The sequence below is a fragment of the Callithrix jacchus genome, chromosome 4 (assembly GCF_049354715.1).
Source record: "Callithrix jacchus isolate 240 chromosome 4, calJac240_pri, whole genome shotgun sequence".
Taxonomy (NCBI): domain Eukaryota; kingdom Metazoa; phylum Chordata; class Mammalia; order Primates; family Cebidae; genus Callithrix; species Callithrix jacchus.
In genome coordinates this window covers 165,097,878-165,120,562 of record NC_133505.1, presented here as the reverse complement: position 1 = coordinate 165,120,562, position 22,685 = coordinate 165,097,878, and the positions used below count along the sequence as shown (strand labels likewise).

At 41.5% G+C, this 22,685-nt stretch overlaps 1 protein-coding gene across 12 annotated transcripts in view; it reads right to left on the bottom strand.

Moving 5' to 3' along the window:
• Window positions 1-22,685, bottom strand: part of TULP4 (TUB like protein 4) — a 278,355-nt gene that overhangs the window by 201,596 nt on the left and 54,074 nt on the right. For 6 of the 12 annotated variants that reach the window (XM_078370392.1, XM_078370390.1, XM_035297062.3 and 3 more), the window contains exon 2: window positions 5,925-8,133. The exons of 3 other annotated variants lie outside the window; for them this stretch is intronic. Coding sequence is in view for 5 of the 9 variants with exons in the window: in XM_078370390.1 (XP_078226516.1) it covers window positions 5,925-6,176 (252 nt within the window). In the remaining 4 variants the exon portion in view is untranslated. Of the gene's footprint in view, window positions 1-5,924; window positions 8,134-22,685 lie in introns of those variants that run through there. 3 more of the 12 variants (XM_078370389.1, XM_035297061.3, XM_078370394.1) reach the window with 1 other exon arrangement.

The window sequence follows — 22,685 nt, the reverse complement described above, 5'->3', positions numbered from 1 at the left end:
CAATAGGAGGTAAGAAAGTTAAGACTGACAGGGTACGCTGATCTTTCAGTAAGTCTTACCAAACAAGGCAAGCAGATAACTACAATAAAGCATTATCAGTGCAACCAGAGAAGTTTCTTCAGTGTACAGAAGGGACAAGGGGCAGGGTCAGATAAAGCATCTCAGAGAAGGTGTAACCAATCCAAGAATTCAGGCGAAACCATTGCTATCGTGGATACGTCCTTATAATGAAATGAAGTCCTGCAAATACACATGACTGCCTGCTTATTAAGTCAAAAAAAAATCCTGTTGGCCAGGCACGGTGGCTCATGCCTGTAATCCCAGCACTTTGGTAGGCTGAGGCAAGTGGATTACCTGAGGTCAGGAGTTCGAGACCAGTCTGGCCAACGTGGCAAAACCCCATCTCTACTAAAAATACAAAAATTAGCTGGGTGTGGTGGTGGGCACCTGTAGTCACAGCTCCTCTGGAGGGCTGAGGCAGGAGAAAGGCTTGACCCCGGGAGGCAGAGGTTGCAGTGAGCTGAACTTGTACCACTGCACTCCAGATTGGGTGACAGAGTGAGACCCCATCTCAAAAAAAAAAAAAAATCGGGTTAAATGACAATCAGTACTAACCTTGACTAATTTGCATGACATCTACAATATCTACAAGAAATTGTTTTATAGAATAAAAACATTCTCAAGTAATCACTTTCTGAAATAATCATTATAGAACACAGTCATTTGGCCTGACATACCTGCCTACCTATTGGGGACTCTTGTAAAACAAAAAACTCATCTTTCTTGAATTACCTTCACCGTAAAAGGACAAAGTGATGCTAAGAAAGAATCACTTCTCAGCCAGCCACGAAGACACCCCCTTGGAGTTTCAGTAGGTAAGCACACATCTATTCCTCTTCTATAACACTGCTATCAAAGGTTTCAAAAGAGATAATGGCAAAAGGATTACTCTGTTTCTGTCCCCAAATACCATAGAAAGTTACTTTGGGAAAAGTTGGTTTGGTTGATCACCTTTTGTGGTAGTGGTTCTTTATGAAAGGTGCTTTTAGGATTGAGGGGGAGAACATATTTTGACCATCTGATTAGAACCATTAACATATTTACCAAATATGAAACTATTCATTACAAGTTAAGAATTCCTCTACTATATGTTTCACTCCAGCAAATATAGCTGATACCATTTTATCACAAATTTCTAACAACAGAATACATGATGTAAGAAAGGCAAACTAGTCTTGAAGACCACACACAAACACTTATCACTGTATTTAATTTCAGATTCAATTTATCTAACTGAATAAATTTATAATTCCAAAACTGTTAGGAAGATTTGTTAAATACATAATATAAAACAGATTTTACATACTAGCTGAGGGTGAAATAAATTATCTTTCATTCAGATTTTTTTCCTTTTTAACTCAGTTGTGAAATTAGCAGACCACTACTACATCCGACACCTTCAATTTAGTCATGTTCCATGGCCAGAAATAAAATCTTGCAACAGTTCTTCCAGCAATGTTCTTAAGGCATGGCCAGTGGGGACGCAAGATTTTTTTTGCTTCTTGTGGTAGAAGGGAGTAAAGATAAGGTAATTAAGTAATGGACAGATATTAATTAAATGTCAGCCTTCCTGGAAATGAAAAACAAATTAAATAAAACCCAAGGTTTATTTTGATGATTCCCTTAAATGAAGACACGAGTTCACAATCCCTGATTCAAATTCCTCACAGACAAGTATTTTGAATTAAAATTTTGTAAACCTTAGAAAAGTCCTACAAGAGGAGTTCCCATCAATCTAATGCCACCTACAGGTCTGAGCAGCCCCCATAATAAAACACAGTATTTCTGCAGCTGACGTGATGGGATAATAACAATCAACAGCTTCACATCAGTCCAGGTCAGTTTTTGCCAATAAATCAATTATACAAAAAAACTTGCTATTTTCAGAGCCCTTAGATTTAACAATTGTGAGCTGGGCACAGTGGCTCTTGCCTATAATCCCAGCACTGTGGGAGGCTGAGGTGGGCAGATCACTTAAGCCCAAGAGTTTGAGACCAGCCTGGGCAACATGGCAAAACTCTGTCTCTACAATAAAAAAAAAAAAAAAAAAAAAAACTCCTCTGATTAGCTGAACACTGGGGCATGTGCCTGTAGTCCCACCTACTTGGGAGGCTGAGGTGGGGGGATCACTCAAACCCAGGAAGCAGAGGCTTCAGTGAGCAGGGATCGTCCCACTGCACACGAGTCTGGGAAAAAGAGTGAAGCTCTGTCCCAAAAATTAAAAAAAAAAAAAAAATTCAACAATTGAGGATAAGGGATTGAGGACTTGTATTTAACACAAGTTTTAAGAAAATAAGTTTTAACAAAATGTTAAACCCCTAGATTTCGGTTCTCTTCCATACAAGCTGCAGGAATTTAGGCATGTTATTTAACATCTTTAAAGCCTGAGTATTCTTCCCTATAAAACGGAAATAATGATATCTTCCCATGAGTCTACTGTGAACCACATGAGGTAATTAAGTTGGAAGATGCCTGAAACCACGTTGGGCACTGGGCAGTAGGATGACCATGTCAGTTTGCCTGAGATTTTCCAAGTATCAACACCAACGGTCCCACATCCTGGAAAACCAGCAGAGATGGTCACTCTTCTTGGCAGGCATTCAGTAAACAGCACATATTCTTTTTTTGCGGGGTTGGTGGGGACAGGGGGGAGAGCAGAGACAGGGTCTCACTATGTTAACCAGGCTGTTCTTGCATTCCTAAGCTCAAGCAATCTTCCCACCCCGGCTTCCCAAAGTGCTGGGATTACAAGAATGAGCCACCATCCCCAGCTAAATGGAACAGATTCTAATATGAAGAACAGAAATTTACTAAAAGTAAAAATGCAACATGAAAAAAATCACGCAAAATAGTTTCAACAGTGAGATAGACCACTGTCTGTGAATTATAATCCTCTCTTGCGTGGTAGGCAGAATTCTAAAACCACACCCTGGTGTGCATGCCCAGTGTAATCTCCTCCCCAGGAGTGGAAGTGAACACGGCCTGCTCAGGGGAGCCACTTTTTAGACATGGAAAGTCAGAAAGATTTGAAGCTACAGCAGATACTCTCCTTCTGGCCTTGAAAAAGCAAACTGCATGCTGTGGAGAGGGCCACATGGCTGGGACTAGTGAGGGCCTCTAAGACCTGAGGGCCTCAGTCCTACAACCACAAGGGCCTGATTTCTGCCAACAACCTGAATGAACTTAGAAGAAGGCCCAGAGCCTCAGAGGAGCTAGTAGTTCTGGCTGGTACCAACCACGTTTCCCAGCTTGGGAAACCTAAGCAGACACCCCAGACAGACCATAACAGGGCTTCAGAACTACAGAACTGTGAAACTAGAAATGGGTAATGTTTTAAGCCACCAAGTCTGGGGTAATTTATTACATATGAATAAAAAAAATTTTTTAAGCGTATCCATTTCAAAGCGGCAGATATGTGTTATGGGGGGGCGGGTAATGTGTACATGCCTGCATGTATATGCCCAATATATTAAGTATTTGTAAAACATAATTTCTTACATAAAACCACTGTTTTTTAATAGAAAAAGTTCAAATTCAAAAGAAGCTTCTTAATAAATTAAACTCAGTGGAAAAATGAATCTCAAAATACTCTTGGACTTATAACTAAAACTTTCATACATTGATGATGAGGTGTGAATGGTACAATCACTTTGGAAAACTGGCAATTTCTACTAAACCTAAACATATGCAACACTATGATTTAGAAATTCCACCTTCTCAATGCACAGGCCCATACAAAGACATGCACACAAATGTTCATAGCAGCATTAGTCATAACAGCCAAAAACTGGAAGCAATCCAAATACCCAGGAACAGGAGAACAAAAAAATCAGGTATCGGCCTTCAGTGGAAAATTAACATCAATTACAAAGAACAAATTAATAATATATGTTAACAAGAATGAATCTCACAGATACCATGTTGAGTGAAAGAAGCCAGACACAGAGAGTATGTAATGAAGGATTCCATTTCCATGAAGCAGTGACAGAAGTCAGAGTAGGAGTTACTTCTCAGTAGGGGTGTGCTAGGATCTGAATGTTTGCATCCCCACAAAATTCAATGTTGAAACCTAATCCCCATTGTGGTGGTATCAAGAGATGGGGCCTTTGGGAGGTGATCAGGTCATGAGGGCTCTGCCCTCATAAATGGGATTCCTACCCTTATCAAATAGGCCCAAGGAAGCTCCCTTGCCTCTTCCACCATGTGAGGACACAGGAACAAGGTGCCATTTATGGAGCAGAGAGCCCTCACCAGACAATGAACCTGCTGACGTTCTGATCTTGGGCTTCTCAGTCTTCAGAACTGTGAGATAAAATTTCTGTTGTTTACAGATCACCCAGTCTAAGACATTTTGTTTTAGCAGCAGGAATGGACTAAGACAGGATGTAAATCTGGGAAGGGGCACCAAGTACCTGTAACTGGTGGTGGAAATGCTCTGTATTTGATCTTGTCAGAGCTTACATGGATGACTGCATATAAAAATAATCATTGAAGAGTAAAGCTTAGCACACTTTACTGAAGGTTTATATTGCTATAATCTGAATGTCTGTGTGCCCCCAAAATTTGTATGGTGAATCTCCCTAGGCAATGGCAGTAAGAGGTAGGGTCTTTACAGGAGGTGATTCAGTCATGAGAATGGAGCCCTCATGAATGAGATTAGTGGCCTCATAAAAGAGGCCTCAGAGAGATGCTCATCCTCTTTCCACCAAGAAGAAATCAAAAACCCTACCATACTGGCCCCTTGATCTTGGGACTTTCAGTCTCCCAAACTGAGAGAAATAAATTTCTACTGTTTATATGCCACCCTGTCTATATTTTGTTATAGTAGCACAAATGAACTAAGACCTATACTTCAGAAATATTCCTGCTCCTTCACAATAGCTATTCAATAACCATTTAATGATGTTTAAGATGCCTGAAATAATCATGGATTCCTCATTTTACAAATACCCCAATAAGCTAATGAAAAGTAAAACATGAATATTCAGGAGGCTGAGGCAGAAGAATTGCCTGAGCCCAGGAGGCAGAGGTTGCGGTGAGCCGAGATCGTGCCATTGCACTCCAGCCTGGGTAACAAGAGCGAAACTCCGTCTCAAAAAAAAAAAAAAACATGAATATTGTGAAGGTGCTATACAAGTGTAACTTTGCAAGAAATTATCAATCACGCTCTTTTTAAAACACAATGCCTAAGTATTGCTCAATAAATGCTGGTTGCATGAATTTCATAAATAATCTCACTGCTTATAATTTAGAAGTCCAGGAGGAATCTATATGTACACAGACACAGCATAATAACTCAATATTATATACCCTATACATGTGAAAAACTACGGTTTTTGTCCATTAACTACTTCTTTTACCTCCAAGTACAAAAAATACAAGCCAAGTGTTAAGCCATCACCAAAGAAACGTAAATGTTAACTGTGCAAGGTTTTCATTCTTCACACTGTCAGTCTTACATCAGGGGTGGGGTAACTCTTTGCCATGCAGACTTGGAGCATGAGAAGTTGGTTAGGAGCATATCATTTAAGCCCCCACCCTGGTGAGAAACCGCTCTAGCATCCCTACTACTGGGCGTCTGCCCTCTGCCTGGACCCTTTGAGAGAGGCAGTGGCAACTCTCATGCAGGGAGAGGAGAGCAGAGGTGCCAGGGACAACTGGCCCACTTGAGAGGGGGAGGGCTACTGTGAACTGTGTCCATCTCAGCATCTTTTCTGCCAGAGCATAAGAGACAGAACTCACAGCATGAGAAGTCTCACTTAGTAGCAAATCTATGAAACTGAAATGAAGGAAGTTTTAAGTCCACAAGGGGCTCAAAAACACCACTGCAAGTGACCAAAACGTGAAACAAAACCATGGCTCACCTCGCTATTGTGGCCCCGGAGGTTAAAATTTATCCTCTGCGGAGTACTCCTGTCCCTGCGACAGTGGCTAGAGGTGAAAGTCACCCCAACCACTCCTCGTCCGTTGCCTGTAGCCAGCCAGCCCTCCTCGTAGTAGCGCCTCCTGCACACAGGCTTCTCCTTTTCACTCTTGGGGACACGCCCCTTCCAGGACAAACACAGGATGTTGGAGTCGCTGCAAAGCACAGGCCCATGTTCCACCGCTGCATACATACTTTCTTCAATGAACTGTTTTACTTAAAAAGTAATGCTAATGCTGTGAAATTTAAACCAATTTCTTTCATTGGTATATTTATTTCATTTTTGTGGTTGGCTTGTGTTGCTTTTTTCCCCCTTTAATTAAGACTGACCTGAATCTAATTAGAAGGTCAGTATTTACAAAGATCCACCAAATGCATAGTGAAAAAATTCCTCTATAAAAGATGATGGCAGTCTTCTAAGAAAAGGTAATGCTTAAAAAAACATGGGGTCCATTTTTATTTTCAAGTTCTCAGAGGAAGAACATGCTGATCCTTTGGAGAAAGAGCATCGTTATTTAAGTGGTGATAAAGAAACTGTCTCCTTTTTACTCCACTTGGTTATTTTCATTCAGCCTGAGATTCCAGTTTAGTGTAATATGATTCCAGAGACAAAGAGTTGCAAATACATAGATTTCAAGTAACTTAAGGCTTTAAGAATCCCTCTAGCTCAAATTTTTCTCTTCAAAGTTCGGATGCAGGGACAGAATACACAGGATCATCTTCCTTCTGAAGCCACCCTCTGGCATGTTTTCTGAACTAGACAAATTTCTGCTGCTAAAGCTGAAAAAGATTGCATAAAGGGAAAAAAAGGCACACAAACCGTGCAAAACAGACCAGAGTTTGTGCAGACAACAGTCCAAATTTTAGGAAGAAAAACAGACTCTCTCCCTGTTGTTTCAGAACCAGAAACTTTCTACCTCAAAGCTTGGCCCTGTGTCCCCAGGGAACGCAGGGCTCCATCGGACTGCTCCTCCACCAGCCAGCGCACCCCTCAGTGCCATAGAGGCTGAAAGAAGGCCCCTTCACCCAAGAAGCAGAATGTTCCACCACTCTTACAGTGGTACCAGTGTTTGCCTTGGATGTGTCTTGGATTCTCTTGCTGACAAAATAGAGCCACACTGAAAGATTTTCTTTTGCTAGTCTCCCCTCTCGCTCCCCTGGTTAGCACCCCGCTTTTCTGTTTCTAAAGATCTTTTTCCATCTTGATGAAAAAAGCTAATCTTAGAATAAGTCCATCAGGTCATCTTCTCATATGCAAGTCTTCTTGGACTTGACAGGGAAGATAATCCCTTAAAACAAAAGCAGAAGCCAGAGTCAGATTCCCCCAACTGTTTCCCTAGAGAGTGATGGTGTTTTGCTGATGGGTGCTTTCCTGTTCACATTCAGAGACTGTCTCCAAATACCACACCACTAGTCCAAGGAAAATAAAGCTTTGCTTGGATTTTCCTTGGTATTTATTTCATAATTATTGGTTTCAATTGCTATTTTACAATATTATCCTATAGATGCAGAAAAAAAAGGAAAATAATAAATTAAAATTTCTCAAATACAGTTAATTAAAATAGGTAAAGGAATCAGTTCATTATTCAAACTTGTCCCATCACACTCAAACTTGCTTTCCTCTAGCCATAACCACAGTAGAAGTTACTTTTCAGTCCAGAATTTTAATCTGTCCAAATCACTAAACCCACAGAAAAATAAAGTGCGACAAGCACTGTGTGACCCACTGCAGTGTTTGAAATCACGCTCCTTCCTCGGTCACCTCCTCACTTAGTTCCTTCTTTAAGCTGGAGAGGTATTTTTGTGGCTTAATCTGTGCAAATTTTTTTTCTTCTTTTTGCAGACTTTCTTACCCGTGCAGACCATATGGAAAATTGGCCATTAGTGATGTATTTTCCTCCCCAGGCTCCTGAGCCCAGTGGTGTCAAGTTGCTCCATCTGATTCTTAAATTAATTTTAATCAGTTGTAAAACTCTCAAGTGTGCACAAGAATGAGCCTGTCTTCCTATATGAATGCGTAAGTACAGAAAGAAGGTTTTAAGTGCACATAGACACACACTCTTCAACTGGCATACGAAGCGTCTGTTCTCCCAGTCATTTCAGGAACCATCAGATTATTCATGTCTGGAAGGCCCTGGAGTCTTATAAATCTGTTAAAAAAAAAAAAAGATATAAAAAAACTTTAAAACACTGAAAAATAAAATTTTAAGAATAACTGCTGAAACTGAAATGAGAGACCCATCTTTACACTTACATCAAATGGAACTACTGACTGCACTGAACGGTAAAATCCAATAGTCATAGGATACACCTCATCTACTTCAAGACAACACACAACATATGAAAGTTCTGACTGCCAGGAATTGTGGTATTAAATGTGTCAGTAGCTGGGCATATCTGAATGAAATCATTACTGCCATTCTTCCACTTTAGAACTGTCCTTTCTAAAACTCTGAACCCTGAATGTGAGACCTCCAGAGACCATGGTCAGTGTTTAAGCAGGCATCCTCAAAAAGGAGACTGAAATGACTCAAGCAAGTTATCTGGATTGATTTTTTCACTATTAATAAAAGATATTCCCTCAAGACACAAAGCAAAGTAAGAACCTTTAAAATTCGTCCATCCCTGATGGCTGGCAGGTCTCAGAGCAAAGCACAGCTGTTTTGTAAGCTTTTAAGTAGTCTATCAGCAATGAAGTTCTAGACAATCTATCTCTAGCAAATCCATTCCATCTTCATCCTACTGCCTAAAGTCCTGGCCACATCACATCCTCTATAAACACTAGAACATTCTGTCCCTAACTTCCTCATCCCACCCTCCTTCCAGAAGGCAGAGTGATCTTTCTGAAATTTAGCAGTGACCCTCTCAGTCCCCTGGAGCTAGCTGAAGCAGCCCAGCCCCACCCGCCAAAGGACCTGGACACTGCAGGGCTAGGGAGGGCCCAGGTGACTGCATTTCTAACAAGGTCCCAAGAGATGCTGCTGGTCAGGGAACCAGGCTTTGAGAACTACTGGCCTATAGCATCAAGTCCCAGCAAAAGAACCTATTTTCATCATAATACTAAGACACAATTTGCCTTCTTCTCTGTGTTCACATTTATATCCATGGTGCAAAGGCAACAGTGGGTCAAATTGCAAGGTCTTTAACACTAATCAAAGTAGATGTACCAATTGTACCAGTAGTCATAGATTAAAAAAAAAAAGCCCCTTTCACTTAAGAAGTTCCTTGATACAGCAGTTAAAATTATTAATTTTATTAAATATCAGCCCTTGAGTACATGGCTTTTAATACCCTTGTGCCCCAAAATAGTAAGTACACAAAGTACTTCTGTGGACTACTGAAGCACCATGGTAATCCCAGGAAAAAGCATGTGTTACACAATTTAAGTTGAAAAATGAACTGCGTGCTCTTTTCACGGAATACCACGTGACACAGTTTGAATGTTTGGCCCCTCCAAATCTCATGTTGAAATATAACCCCTCATGTTATACGTGGGGCCTATTGGGAGGTGTCTGAATCATAGGGGCAGCCCCTCATGAATGTCTTGCTGTCTTCTGATAGTGAGTGAACTCTCACGATTTCCGGTTGTTGAAAAGAGTGTAGCACCAGATGTTCGAGACCAACCTGGCCAACATGGTGAAACCCCATCTCTACTAAAAACAAAAATTAGCCAGGCTTGGTGGCAGGCACCTGTAATCCCAGTTACTCAGGAGGCTAAAGCAGGAGAATCGCTTGAAACTGGAAGGCAGAGCTTGCTGTGAGCTGAGACCGCACCACTGCACTCCAGCCTAGGTGAAAGAGCAAAATTCCATCTCAAAAAAAAAAGAGGGTAGCACCTCCCACCTCTCTTGCTGCTCCTCCTCTAGCCATGTGACACACTAGTTTCTCATCACCTTCTGCCACGTTAGTAGCAGAAGCAAATTCTGGTGAGGCCTCAGGAAGCTTACTAACATGGCAGAAGGTAATGGATAATTTATAAAGAAATAAATTATAAATATCCGTTTATTTATAAATAAATAAATAACCTGTGGCAGACTGGATAATTTATGAAGAAAATAGTTTTAATTGACTCATGGCTCTGCAGGCTTTACAGAGCCATGAGTCAATTAAAATTATTATCTTTATAAATTATCCAGTCTCAGGTATTCCTTAGAGTAATGCAAATGGGCTAACACACCAAGTTTACTAAAAAGAATGAATGACAAATTATGGTTGTTCCAGCTTGGATACTGGCAGACATTTTCTTGAACATAAATAAAGTAAGGCTCCCACTTTAAGGAAAACAACTGACAGAATTTGTTGTCGAAAATAAAAACTGAGCTTTCAGGGCCAGGCGCGGTGGGATCACACCTGTAATCCCAGCACTTTGGGAGGCCGAGGCGGGTGGATCATGAGGTCAAGAGATCAAGACCATCCTGGCCAACATGGTGAAACCCCATCTCAACTAAAAATACAAAAAATTAGCTGGGCATGGTGGCGAGTGCCTGTAATCCCAGCTACTCAGGAGGCTGAGGCAGGAGAATTGCCTGAACCGAGGAGGCAGAGGTTGCGGTGAGCCGAGATCACGCCACTGCACTCCAGCCTGGGTAACAAAAGCGAAACTACGTCTCAGAAAAAAAAAAAAAAAAAAAACCTGAGCTTTCAAGTTAAATGCAGATAAACCAGCACCTGTTAACATGAGCTTGCTACCTCCCTATGTAACTGGGGGTGATGTTAATCAACATGAATTTTTTATTTTTTGTCTCATATTTCATTGTCTATCAATATTTGGAAGACTCACATACTTGGTAAACAAATATTTTCCAAATGACCAATGAAGATGATAGAAATTATACTTGAGTAAAAGATCCATTTAAGGTGCATGACTTTGGAGGCCAAGGTGGGTGGGGATCACTTGAGGTCAGGAGTTCGAGACCAGCCTGGCCAACATGGTGAAACCCCATCTGTTCTAAAAACACAAAAATTAGCTGGGCTTGGTGGCGGGTGCCTGCAGTCCCAGCTACTTGGGAGGCTAAGGCAGAAGAATCAACTGAACCCAGGAGGCAGAGGTTGCAGTTAGCCAAGATTGCACCACTGCACTCCTGACTGAGACTCCATCTCAAAAAAAAAAAAAAAAAAGGTGGAAGGAAAACAAATAAATTTTAACGTAACCAAGGACAAAACATTCACTGATATATTTCATTCAAATTCTTATTGCAACTAACCTTAGAGAAACTACCACTTGTTGAATTTTGGTGTAGTTATCAAAGAAAAATATCCATGATTATCTGAAGACTATTAAAATACTCCTTTCTTTTCCAATTATATACGTGTGTGAGGCTGAATTTTCTTCATATACTTTAACAAAACAACATATTGCAACAGATTAAATGTAGAAGCAAATATGAGAACCTAGTCATCTTAAAGTAAGCCAGACATTAGATACTGCTGCCAAATATAAAACAATACACTATTATTAAATGTTTTAGTTTTAGAAAAAGCAGGTGTTTTCACAAAAATATATAACTTCTAACATTTAATGGGTTTATATTTTTTAATAAATTAGGGAATATTTTTTAATTTATCAGTTTTATTTTTTTGAGACACAGTGGTGCAATCATAGCTCACTGCAGCCTGGACTTCGTAGGCTCAAAAAAATCCTCCCACCTCAGCCTCCTGCTTAGCTGGGACAACAGGTGCACACCACCACAACTAGTTAACTTTTGTATTGTGTGTAGAGATGGGGTTTCTCCATGTTAGCCAGGGTGGTCTCGAACTCTGGGGCTCAAGTGACCCACCCCTGCTTGGCCTACCGAAGTGCTGGGATTACAGGTGTCAGCCACCGGGCCAATTTTAATTTCCAATATGGTAAACAGTAATAGATAACCACAAAAACAAAAGTTCCTTTGGAACTTCAATAATTTTTATGAATATAAAGGAGCCCTGAAACCAAAAAGTTCAAAAATCACAGACATATACTAACTCCCTAAAATGTAAATCTATCTATCGTTCCTCTTTCTTTACTTTGATAGGGGCTCTCACTCTCACACAGATCGTAGTGCAATGGCGCAATCTCGGCTGACTGCAACCTCCATTGAACCAGGCTCCAGCAATCCTTCCACCTCAGCTTCTTGAGTAGCTGGGACTACAGGCGCACACCACCATGCCCAGCTAACTTTTTGTATTTTTTGTAGAGACAGGGTTTCCCAGTGTTGTCCAGGTGAGTCTCGAAAACTCCCGGGCTCAAGTGATCTGCCCACCTCAGCCTCCCAAAGTACTGGGATTAAAGGCATGAGCTACTGTGCCCAGGCTAATGTAAATCTTAAATAACTATTTATATTAAGGTACAGGCCAGGTGCGGTGGCTCAAGCCTGTAATCCCAGCACTTTGGGAGGCCGAGGCGGGTGGATCACGAGGTCAAGCGATCGAGAACATTCTGGTCAACATGGTGAAACCCCATCTCTACTAAAAATACAAAAAATTAGCTGGGCACAGTGGCAAGTGCCTGTAATCCCAGCTTCTCAGGAGGCTGAAGCAGGAGAATTGCCTGAACCCAGGAGGCGGAGGTTGTGGTGAGCCGAGATCGCACCATTGCGCTCCAGCCTGGGTAACAAGAGCGAAACTCCGTCTCAAAAAAAAAAAAAAAAAAAAAAAAATATATATATATATATATATGGTACATAGGTTAAATTTCCACAGTAAAAGCAAGGTGTTTCATTTTATATATACTATTAAGGTTTTTAACCAAACTTAAAAAATATCTTTAGAATCATAAAATGCCATATATGCTAGACAAACATGGCAGTTTTTTTAAATGCCACTTTATTATGACTCAAAACGCATAATGGATATAAAAACCTAAAAACAAAAAAAAGAACAATCATAGCATCCGAACTACTGAAAGGCTGGTGCCAATTTGATCAATACCATTAACAAAAATGAGTTGGTGTCAGGCATTTCACTTTCCTTCTTTCTGCCTTATTTTCTCTAAAGATGAGAAAATGGTAATGGTAACTAAATTGATTTAAGTTTCTAAGGAATGATAAGAATATTATCAAATCAACACTAGTAAGGGGGGCTGGTAAAAGATTAAAAAGCAACTATCAAATTGAAAGCAGAAACTTGAACAGATGTTTGTATGCCAGTGTTCATAGCAGCATGATTCGCAGTAGCCAAAAGGTGAAACCAACATAAATGAGTTTTTTGTTTTTTTTTTAAGACAGAGTTTCATCTGTCACTCAGGCTGGTGTGCAGTAACATGATCAAAACTCACCACAGCCTTGAACTCCTACGCTCAAGTTATACTCCCAAGTTGCTGGAACTACAGGTACATGCTACCAGGCTCAACTACTTTTTTTTTAAATTTTTGGTACAGCCAGGGTCTTACTATATTACCAGGCTGGTCTCGAACTCCTGAGCTCAAGCAATCCTCCCAGCTCAGCCTCCCAAAGGACTGGAATTGCAGGTATAAGCCACCACACCTGGCAACAACCCAGATGTCCACCAATGAACATGTAAACAAAATGTGGTATGTGTATGTGTACACACACACACACACACACACACATACACACATAAACACACAGTGAAATACTATTCAGCCTTAAAAAGGAGAGTAATTCTGATACATGCTACCAAATGGACGAACTCTGAGAACATTATGCTACATGAAACAAGCCAGTTACAAAAAGACAAATACTGTATGACTCCAGTGATATGAAGAACCAAGAGTAGATAGTAGTAGGATTCACAGAAACAGTAAGTAAAAGGGTGGGTGCCAGGGGCTGAGTGGAGGGAAATGAAGTGTTAGTGTTTAATGGGCATAGAGTTTCAGTTTTGTAGGATGTAAAGAGTTCTGGAGGCAAATGATAGTTAAAAAAAAAAAAAAAGTGAATGTACTTGAATGCCACCGAATTGTATACTTAAAAAAAAAAATGGTAAAAATGGGCTGGGCACAGTGGCTCCCACCCATAATCCCAACACATTGGGAGGCTGAGGCGGGAGGATGGCTTGAACCTAGGAGTTTGAGACCAGCCTGGACAATACAGCAAGACCCCATCTTTACAAAAAATTTAAAAAATTAGCCAGACATGAAGGTGTACACCTGTAGTCCCAACTACTTGCAAGGCCGAGGTGGGAAGACTGCTTGAGCCCAGGAACTCAAGGCTGCAGCGACCCATAATCACACCACTGTATTTCAGTCTGGGTGACAGAGTGAGACTCCATCTCCAAAAACAAGAAAAAAAAAAAGGTAAAACTGGTAAATTTAATGGCATGTAGATCTTCCCTCAATTTTAAAAATGAGTTAAGCTGGTTAAAAAGCAACTATTCATATAAAGTCTTTCAATAACAGATTGAAAGTAAATACAACTCAGCTTGTCATTATGCTTTTTAGCCTGAACACTATAACACCGGCCCAAGGGCGATCCTGGGTGTTTTCATTAAGAATAAATAATGCTGGCTGGGCGTGGTGGCTCACGCCTGTAACCTCAGCACTTTGGGAGGCGCAGATGGGCAGATCACGAGGTCAGGAGTTTGAGACCAGCCTGGCCAATATGGTGCAACCGTCTCTACTAAAAATACAAAAATTAGCTGGGTGCGGTTGCACATGCCCATAATCCCAGTTACTCAGGAGGCTAAGGCAGGAGAATTGCTTGAACGTAGGAGGCAGAGGTTGCAGTAAGCTGAGATCATGCCACTGCGCTCCAGCCTGGCAACAGAACAAGACTCCATCTCAAAAAAAAAAAAAAAAGAATAAACAATACTGACCTCCACAGACTGGCCCAAACCTGTTTCTGATAATTACAGCTTATTTGCAGAACATTCCTGTAAATCAGTAAAAAATCCACTCCTACTTTTAGTATATTACAATCTTAAACCAAAGAATACAAGTGTCTAATTGAATTAATGACCTTCTAGGGTTCTAGATGCCAGTGATGAAACACATAAGATGTTTCCCACTCTAGGTTCCATACGATCCAGTTCTAATGCAAAGGAGGAACCCCAGAACTTGCTTGGAAAGTTCAACTTACGGACAGGATGGTGTAGCAGGTATGTTAGATACCCATGGATTAATCAACCACTAAATCTTCATTAAAAAGCTATTAATATTATTAATATTATACACAAGGCCCCTGTGCTGTGGTTTCTCCTTCTCTTGTCCCCAATTAAATATTCTACCTTCTAACTCCAGTTATTTTCACTACAGTTTATTTTGTGTTATCTGACTCCTACTTTCTACCAACACAGGTAAAATTCACCATCGGGACTAGAGAGGTAAAAAAAGCATTTTGGTTTGTTTTGTTTTTTAAATCATTTGAAATAATGTTAGAGATTGGAGATACATTAGGGAAGATATTTTCCACTTACACAATTTTTACAGAAACATAATCATTAAAAGTTGTAATGAAGCAGGAGTGGCGAGACACAAACCTCTGGAACACAGGCGTGAGCCACCACGCCCGGCCGGGAGCTACGAGAAATAAAAAGCCACTTCCTTCCTCAGTTCAGTGTTCTAGAGGTTTGTGTCTTGCCTTTCCTGCTTCAGTAAGAATGCAACCACCCTAGAAAATAGTTTGGTACTGGCTGGGCACAGTGGCTCCTGCCTGTAATTTCAGCACTTTGGGAGGCCAAGGTGGGCGATCACCTGAGGTCGGGAGTTCGAGACCAGCCTAACCAACACAGAGAAACCCCGTCTCTATTAAAAATACAAAATTAGCTGGGTGTCATGGTGCACACCTGTAATCCCAACTACTCGGGAGGCTGAGGCAGGAGAATCACTTGAACCTGGGAGGCAGAAGAATTGCTTGAACCCAGGAGGCAGAAGTTGCAGCAAGCCGAGATGGCGCCATTGCACTCCAGCCTGGGCAACAAGAGTGAAACTCCATCTCAAAAATAAATAAATAAATAAAATAGTCTGGTATTACCAGTATTACTGAAGATGTGAATACCCTGCAAACAGCATTCCCATTCCTGAGTGTGTGCACCAGACACATTCCCTGTAAGTGCTCAAGGAGGGATAGATTCAAGGTGTTCACATACAAAGTATTCACAGCAGTGGGTTTATGCCAGCTCCAAACTGAAAACAACACAATGGGTCAAACACAGTGTATTTAAAGAACAGAATTCTATATAATAATGTAAATGAACACTACACAGAACAAAATGGGTGAATTTCATAAACACAATATTGAGCAAAAGACTCTTATGGACCAGGTATGGTGGCTCACACCTATAATCCCTGCACTTTGGGAGGCTGAGGCAGGAGGGATCACTTGAGCCCAGGAGTTTGAGACTAGCGTGGGCAACACAGAGATCCCATATCTCCAAAATGAAAAGTAAAAATATTAGCTGAGCATGGTGACATGTAGCTGTAGTCCCAGCTACAAGGAAGCAGAGGTGGGAGGATCACTGGAGCCTAGTAGATTGAGGCTTGCCACTGCACGCCATCCTGGGTAGCAGAGTGAGATCCTGAAGAAGAAAAGAAAGGGAAAGGGAAGGGGAAGGGAAAAGGGGAAAGAGAAAAGGGAAGAGCAAAGGGGAAAGGGGAAAGAGGAAGGGGAAGGGGAAGGAAAAAGGGGATAAAGAAAGAGAAAAGGGAAGGGGAGAAGGGGAAAGGGGAAGGGGGAAGGGAAGGGAGAAGAGAAAGAAGAAAAAGGAAGGGGGAGGGGAAAGGGGAAAAGGAAAGGGGAAAGAGGAAAAGGGAAAGGGAAGGAAAAGGGGAAAGGGGAAGCAGAAGGAGAAAGGGGGAAGGAGAAAAGGGAAGGGGAAGGAGAAAGGGAAAAGGAGAAGGGGAAAGAGGAAAGGGGAAGGGAGGGGGGAAGACAGGGGGAATGGAAAGAAGAAAGGGGAAACAAAAGGGAAGGGGAAAAAGGAATGGAGGAAGGGGAGGGGAAGGGGAAGGAGGAATGGGGAATGGGGAAGGGAGAAGGGGAAGGTGAAAGAGGAATGGGGAAGGAGGAATGGGGAAGAAAGAATGGGGATGGGAAAGGAGGAAGGGGGAAGGGAAAGGAGGAAGTGGAAAGGGAAAGGAGGAATGGGGAAGGAGGAATGAGGATGGGAAAGGAGGAATGGGGAAGGGGAAAGGGGAAGGGGAAGGAAGCAGAAATGGGAAAGGGAGAAGAAAGAAGGGGAAGGGAAAGGGGAGGAGGTGGAGGGGGAGGGGAAGGGAGGGGAGGGGAGGGAAAGGGAGGGGAGGGGAGGGGTAGAAAAAAGGGAAAGGCAAGGAAAAAGACCCTATCTTTAGGAAAAATAAAAACATTAGCCAGACATGAGGGTACACACCTGCAGTTCCAGCTACTTGAAAGGCTGAGGTAGGAGGACTGCTTGAGCCTGGGAATTCGGGGCTGCAGTGAGCCATGAGGGAAAGGGAGGAGAAAAAGGAATGGGATGGGAAAGGAAAAAGCTAAAGGGAAAGAAAAGAAAGGAGAAAATAAGAAAGGAAAAAGAAAAAAGTAAGGAAAAGGAAGGGGAAGGAAAGCTCTTATGAAAGAATACCTATAATATGAATCAATTATATCAAGTTCAAAAACAAGCCAAAATACTTGTATCAGTTAATAGTAAATACACTGGTAGTACGACTAAAAATTAAAAAGAAAAATATTACTAAAAACAGTGTAATGGTTACCTGGGGGCAGTTACTGTGAGCTGGGAGAGGCACACATAGGTGTGTTGCTGGTGTGCTGGACATATTTCATGCCTTTACCTGGGTGGTAGTTATGGGATGTTCACTTTATTCTTTATTAGATACATGACTAACACATCCTTTATATGTATATCTCACAGCAAATTAGTTTTTTTAATTTGACAGTTTTTTAACTTGAGAAAACTCTTATAAACAGATTTAAAAAGCTGTGAACTACATTAGCCATCAGTCCTCTGGGATTTTTAGAAAACTTAACTTAGTAAGAAAGTTTTTTAAAATTATCGTATCCATCCTTAAGGACTACTCTCCCAATCTAGAAAATCCCAATAAAGCATAAAGATGCTATTTTAGTTCTCAAGCTGTCTACAAAGAAAATGCACATTAACAGTAATGAATGGATATAAAATTTCAGAATAAAGTCCTATTTCTTTCTCAGGAATAAACATATAGGACAGTGGTTAAACACAAAAGAAGATTTGGAAAAAAAATCAGATGAACGCAAAGTAAGAAACAATATAGAAAATGTTCAATAAAATATGCAAACACCCTAAAGTTTCAGCTTTTGACTACAGGCTTGTTTGAGAGTTGAGGAAAGAAAGACAGGAAGGCCAGGAGAGGTGGCTCGTGCCTGTAATCCCAGCACTTTGGGAGGCCAAGGCAAGCAGATCACTTGAAGCCAGGACCTGGGCAATATAAGGAACCCAGTCTCTACAAAAAGTACAAAAATGAGCTGGGCATGGTGCCATATGACTATAGTCCCAGCTACTCAGGAGGCTGAGGTGGGAGGATGGCTTGAGCTTGGGAGAGGGAGGTTGCAGTAAGCTGAGATTGCACCACTGTGCTCTAGGCCTGGGCAACAAGAGCCAGACCCTGTCTCAAAAAAAGAGGAAGGAGGAAAAAGAAGGAGGAGGAGGAAGATGGGGGGGAAGGAAGGGGGGAAGGGAGGAGGGAGGAAGGGGGAGGGGGGAGGAGGAGGATGGGGAGGAGAAGGGGGGAGGAGGATAGGGAGGAGAAGGGGGGGAGGAGGAGGAGGAGGAGGGGGAGGGGGAGGGGGAGGAGGAGAAGGAGGAGGAGGAGGAGGTGGAGGAGGAGGAGGAGGAGGCAGATTTCCTGTTTTATGATTTGAATCCAACACATTCCAGTTTCTCCTCCTGGGAGTCTGACTCTACTGCCTGAGGGACCCATGGAGAGTGTGGACACAGGACGTCCTCACAGCTCTACCACCTAGGAACAGGGATCCTGTGCTTTCTGTCCCTTTCCATACCTTTCTCCTCTCCATACCCAGGCCTCCCTTCATTGCCCTTCTGTCCACAGATGGCAGCAGGTCCTGAACTCTGCACTTCTTTTTAAATAAAGTAAAGTAACTATGACAACTTGCTTCTTTTTTTTGCTTTTTTGAGATGGAGTCTTGCTCTGTCACCCAGGCTGGAGTGCAATGGTGCAATCTCAGCTCACTGAAACCTCTACCTCCCAGGTTCACATGATTCTCCTGCCTCAACCTCCCGAATAGCTGAACTACAGGCACCCACCACTACGCCCAGCTAATTTTTGTATTTTTAGTAGATACAGGGTTTCACCATGTTGGCCAGGCTGGTCTCAAACTCTTGACTTCAGGTAATCTGCCGGCCTCGGCCTCCCAAAGTGCTGGGATTACAGGCATGAACCACTGTGCCTGGCCTGATGACCTACTTCTAATTACAATCACTCCTTTCAGAATTTTCCAGAACCCACAAGTACCCACTGAGCATGAAGCAGTTTTGTTTCCTAGTTAAGTTCCAATGGCTGCCTAGGGGCTGGTTCAAATTTGCCCTCAGAGCCTGCCTTTGAAGGCTAGAATACTCTCAGCAGCTGCTTGTTATATGGCTATTGACAAATGCAGGGAAACATATCCTGAATAAACTACTGCAAAGGTAAACGGATTTTACAATGATTTTATATATTTATTGTGTTATCATTTTCCATCTCTAGTTCTCAAAACGTGCTAGTGAGATAATAAATACTGTGTGACTAGGTTTATTTGAAAGATGTGTTTCTAGTACAACTGTGGTAGTCTCAAATCATTTTCCCATTGACTTGCATTGTAACTTACAGAGATGGAGTCTACAGAATTCTGTCTTATTCAGAACACTGCCAGCTCCTTCAGATGTGGCACCCAGAAGCACTGAGCACATGAGCAGACTCATATAGCCAGGGTCTCTCTCTCTGTGGTAGAGGTATTTGTTTTATTTAATTAATTATCCCTATCTAAATCATAAACTCCTAGACAGAGGCGATGTTTTACTTCAATTTTTATACCACCTGCAATTCCCATCCGCATTTAATTAAGTGTTCAATAAGGTACTGAGTATGGCACAGTGCCTCAGTTTAAGGAAGTGGGAAACAATAAACATCAACTGAATGAGTTTCTCTGTGTGAAACCCAAGTCAACACCAACCACTTGGAAGCCCAAGGCTGAGGGCATTTCAGCCCTATGCGTAAAAGCCACAAGGGCCAGGGATCTACTACCAAGTTCACAGAATCACAAAGAGGTGTATTTTCAAGGAAAGCTACTCCCTATTTACTTTATATGGCTGATTTCAACAGCCAATTCCGAGAATATGAACATGTAATTATCTGTACAGAGAGAGGAGGGAATGGAGCTTGCAGACAAACCTCTTGATGAGTAGTTTAATAGAAAGTGGGAGCTAGATAATTCTGAGAGTGAATCTACACCTGATACTCAGATATTAAAATACTGTGGTACCATTTTGGGGCTTACCAGTATAAAAAGTCAGGTACCTTCATTAAAAAGGGGGGCATTTTTGGACACGGTGGCTCACGCCTGTAATCCCAGCACTTTAGGAGGCCAAGGTGGGTAGATTACCTGAGGTCAGGAGTTTGAGACCAGCCAGGCCAACCTGGTGAAACCCTGTCTCTACTAAAAATACAAAAATTAGCTAGGCATGGTGGTGGGTGCCTGTAATTCCACCTACTGGGGAGGCTAAGGCAGGAGAATCACTTGAACCCAGGAGGCAGAGGTTGCAGTGAGCCGAGATCATGCCATTGCACTCTAGCCTGGGTGACAGAGAGAGACTTTGTCTCAAAAGAAAAAGGGGGGGGGAGGGCATTTTATTTATCAAAGCAACAAAGACTGAAAGAAATGATAATAGCCTGTATCACATGTCACATAGAGTACACAGAAATGAGAGAGCAATTTGGTGATATAATTCAAAAAGACTTAAAATGCTGCAAAACCTTTTGATTCATTAATTCCACTTCTGGAAATTTATCATAAGAAAATAATCTTACATTGTACAAGGACTTGGCTACAAGGATTTCAACTTACAGCGTTTCTATAAGGGAAAAATATGAAATAATCAGTATGTCCAAATCGGGATATTGGTTGAATAAACGTTTATAAAGACATAAAACAGGATACTATGCAACCACTAATAATTATATGGTAGAAGACTTCAGAACATGAATAGATGATCTCAATAAGTAGAAGGTAAAATTACATATTACACTTTCATGATGCTCTGAAATGGCTTCTGCCCACTGCTAGATCTTGAGGAAATTACAACAAATGAAATTTTTAGTTGCCAGAATCACAGGGAAGTATTGGAAATCTCTAAGGAAGAGATAAACATACATAAGGGAAAGCTAGGGTCAACTGAGAGGGGACACATGTGGATGCAAAACAAGCCAGGGAATCGAAATTAGGGCAACCAACAGTCACAGTTTACCTAGGAACTGTCCCAGTGTTAGCACTGACATTTCCACATCCCAGGAAACCTGTCAGTCCTGAACTAACCAGACAGTTGGTCATTCTATCAGATATCCAAACTCTGGTCCAACCTCTAGGTGGAGAGGCTGAACCTGAGTCCCATACATTCAACAGGACTCACAGGCTAAGACGATTCTAGCATCCTTGTATGTCAGAGAAAATACAAATCTTAACTGCATGCAAATATTCCCAATTTAGGAAATAAGGATTCCCCCAGATAAGGTTCAACCAAACTAAACAGACAAAACAAGTCACTATGGGTTCTTAGTACAAACAATTTTAGATCCCCAAATCTTCAGAAACTGAAACAGAACTTTAAATAATTAGGTTTCAAATGTTTAAAGGAATTAGAAAGCAAGACACTATCTAAAATGACCAGAAATAACCAAATCTTTTAGAAATGAAAAACCTGGCCGGGCGCGGTGGCTCAAGCCTGTAATCCCAGCACTTTGGGAGGCCGAGGCGGGTGGATCACAAGGTCAAGATATCGAGACCATCCTGGTCAACATGGTGAAACCCCGTCTCTACTAAAGATACAAAAAATTAGCTGGGCATGGTGGTGTGTGCCTGTAATCCCAGCTACTCGGGAGGCTGAGGCAGGAGAATTGCTTGAACCCAGGAGGCGGAGGTTGTGGTGAGCCGAGATCGCGCCATTGCACTCCAGCCTGGGTAACGAGTGAAACTCCGTCTCAAAAAAAAAAAAAAGAAATGAAAAACCTATTTCTGTAATAAAATGCAGTATACAACTGAGACATCAGCTTAAAAAGGAATTAATGAACTTAATCTAATAGCTCAAGAAATTACCCACCAATTTTTTTACAGCACAGAGACAGAGAGATAGAACTATAAGAGATTAAAAGAGATGACAGATTAAAAAGCACAGATCTAATTAAAATTCTAAAAGGACAGAGCAGAGAAATGGAAAAGAAATATCCAAGGACGTAAAAACTGAGAATTTGCCAAAACCAATTAAAAAAAGCAGAGACACAAGAAGCAACACAATATACACCAAGGAGGAGAAATAAAGAAGAAATCCACACCTGGGCACATGTTAGTAAAAGTCACAATAAAAACACAAAGAGAAGAAAGAGTTCAGAAGTAACCAAAAAGAAAAGACAGGTACTTACAAAAGAATGACAATTAGATGACAGAGACATCTCAACAGCCATACTGGCCGCCAAAATTAATAAAATACTATCCTCGGGAAGCACTCAGAGAAAACAGAATTATATTCCCAGAAAGACTGCCTTTTAAGAATTAGAGTGAAATAAGACTATTTAAAAAGAACAAAAGCTGAAATTTAAAGCCAACTG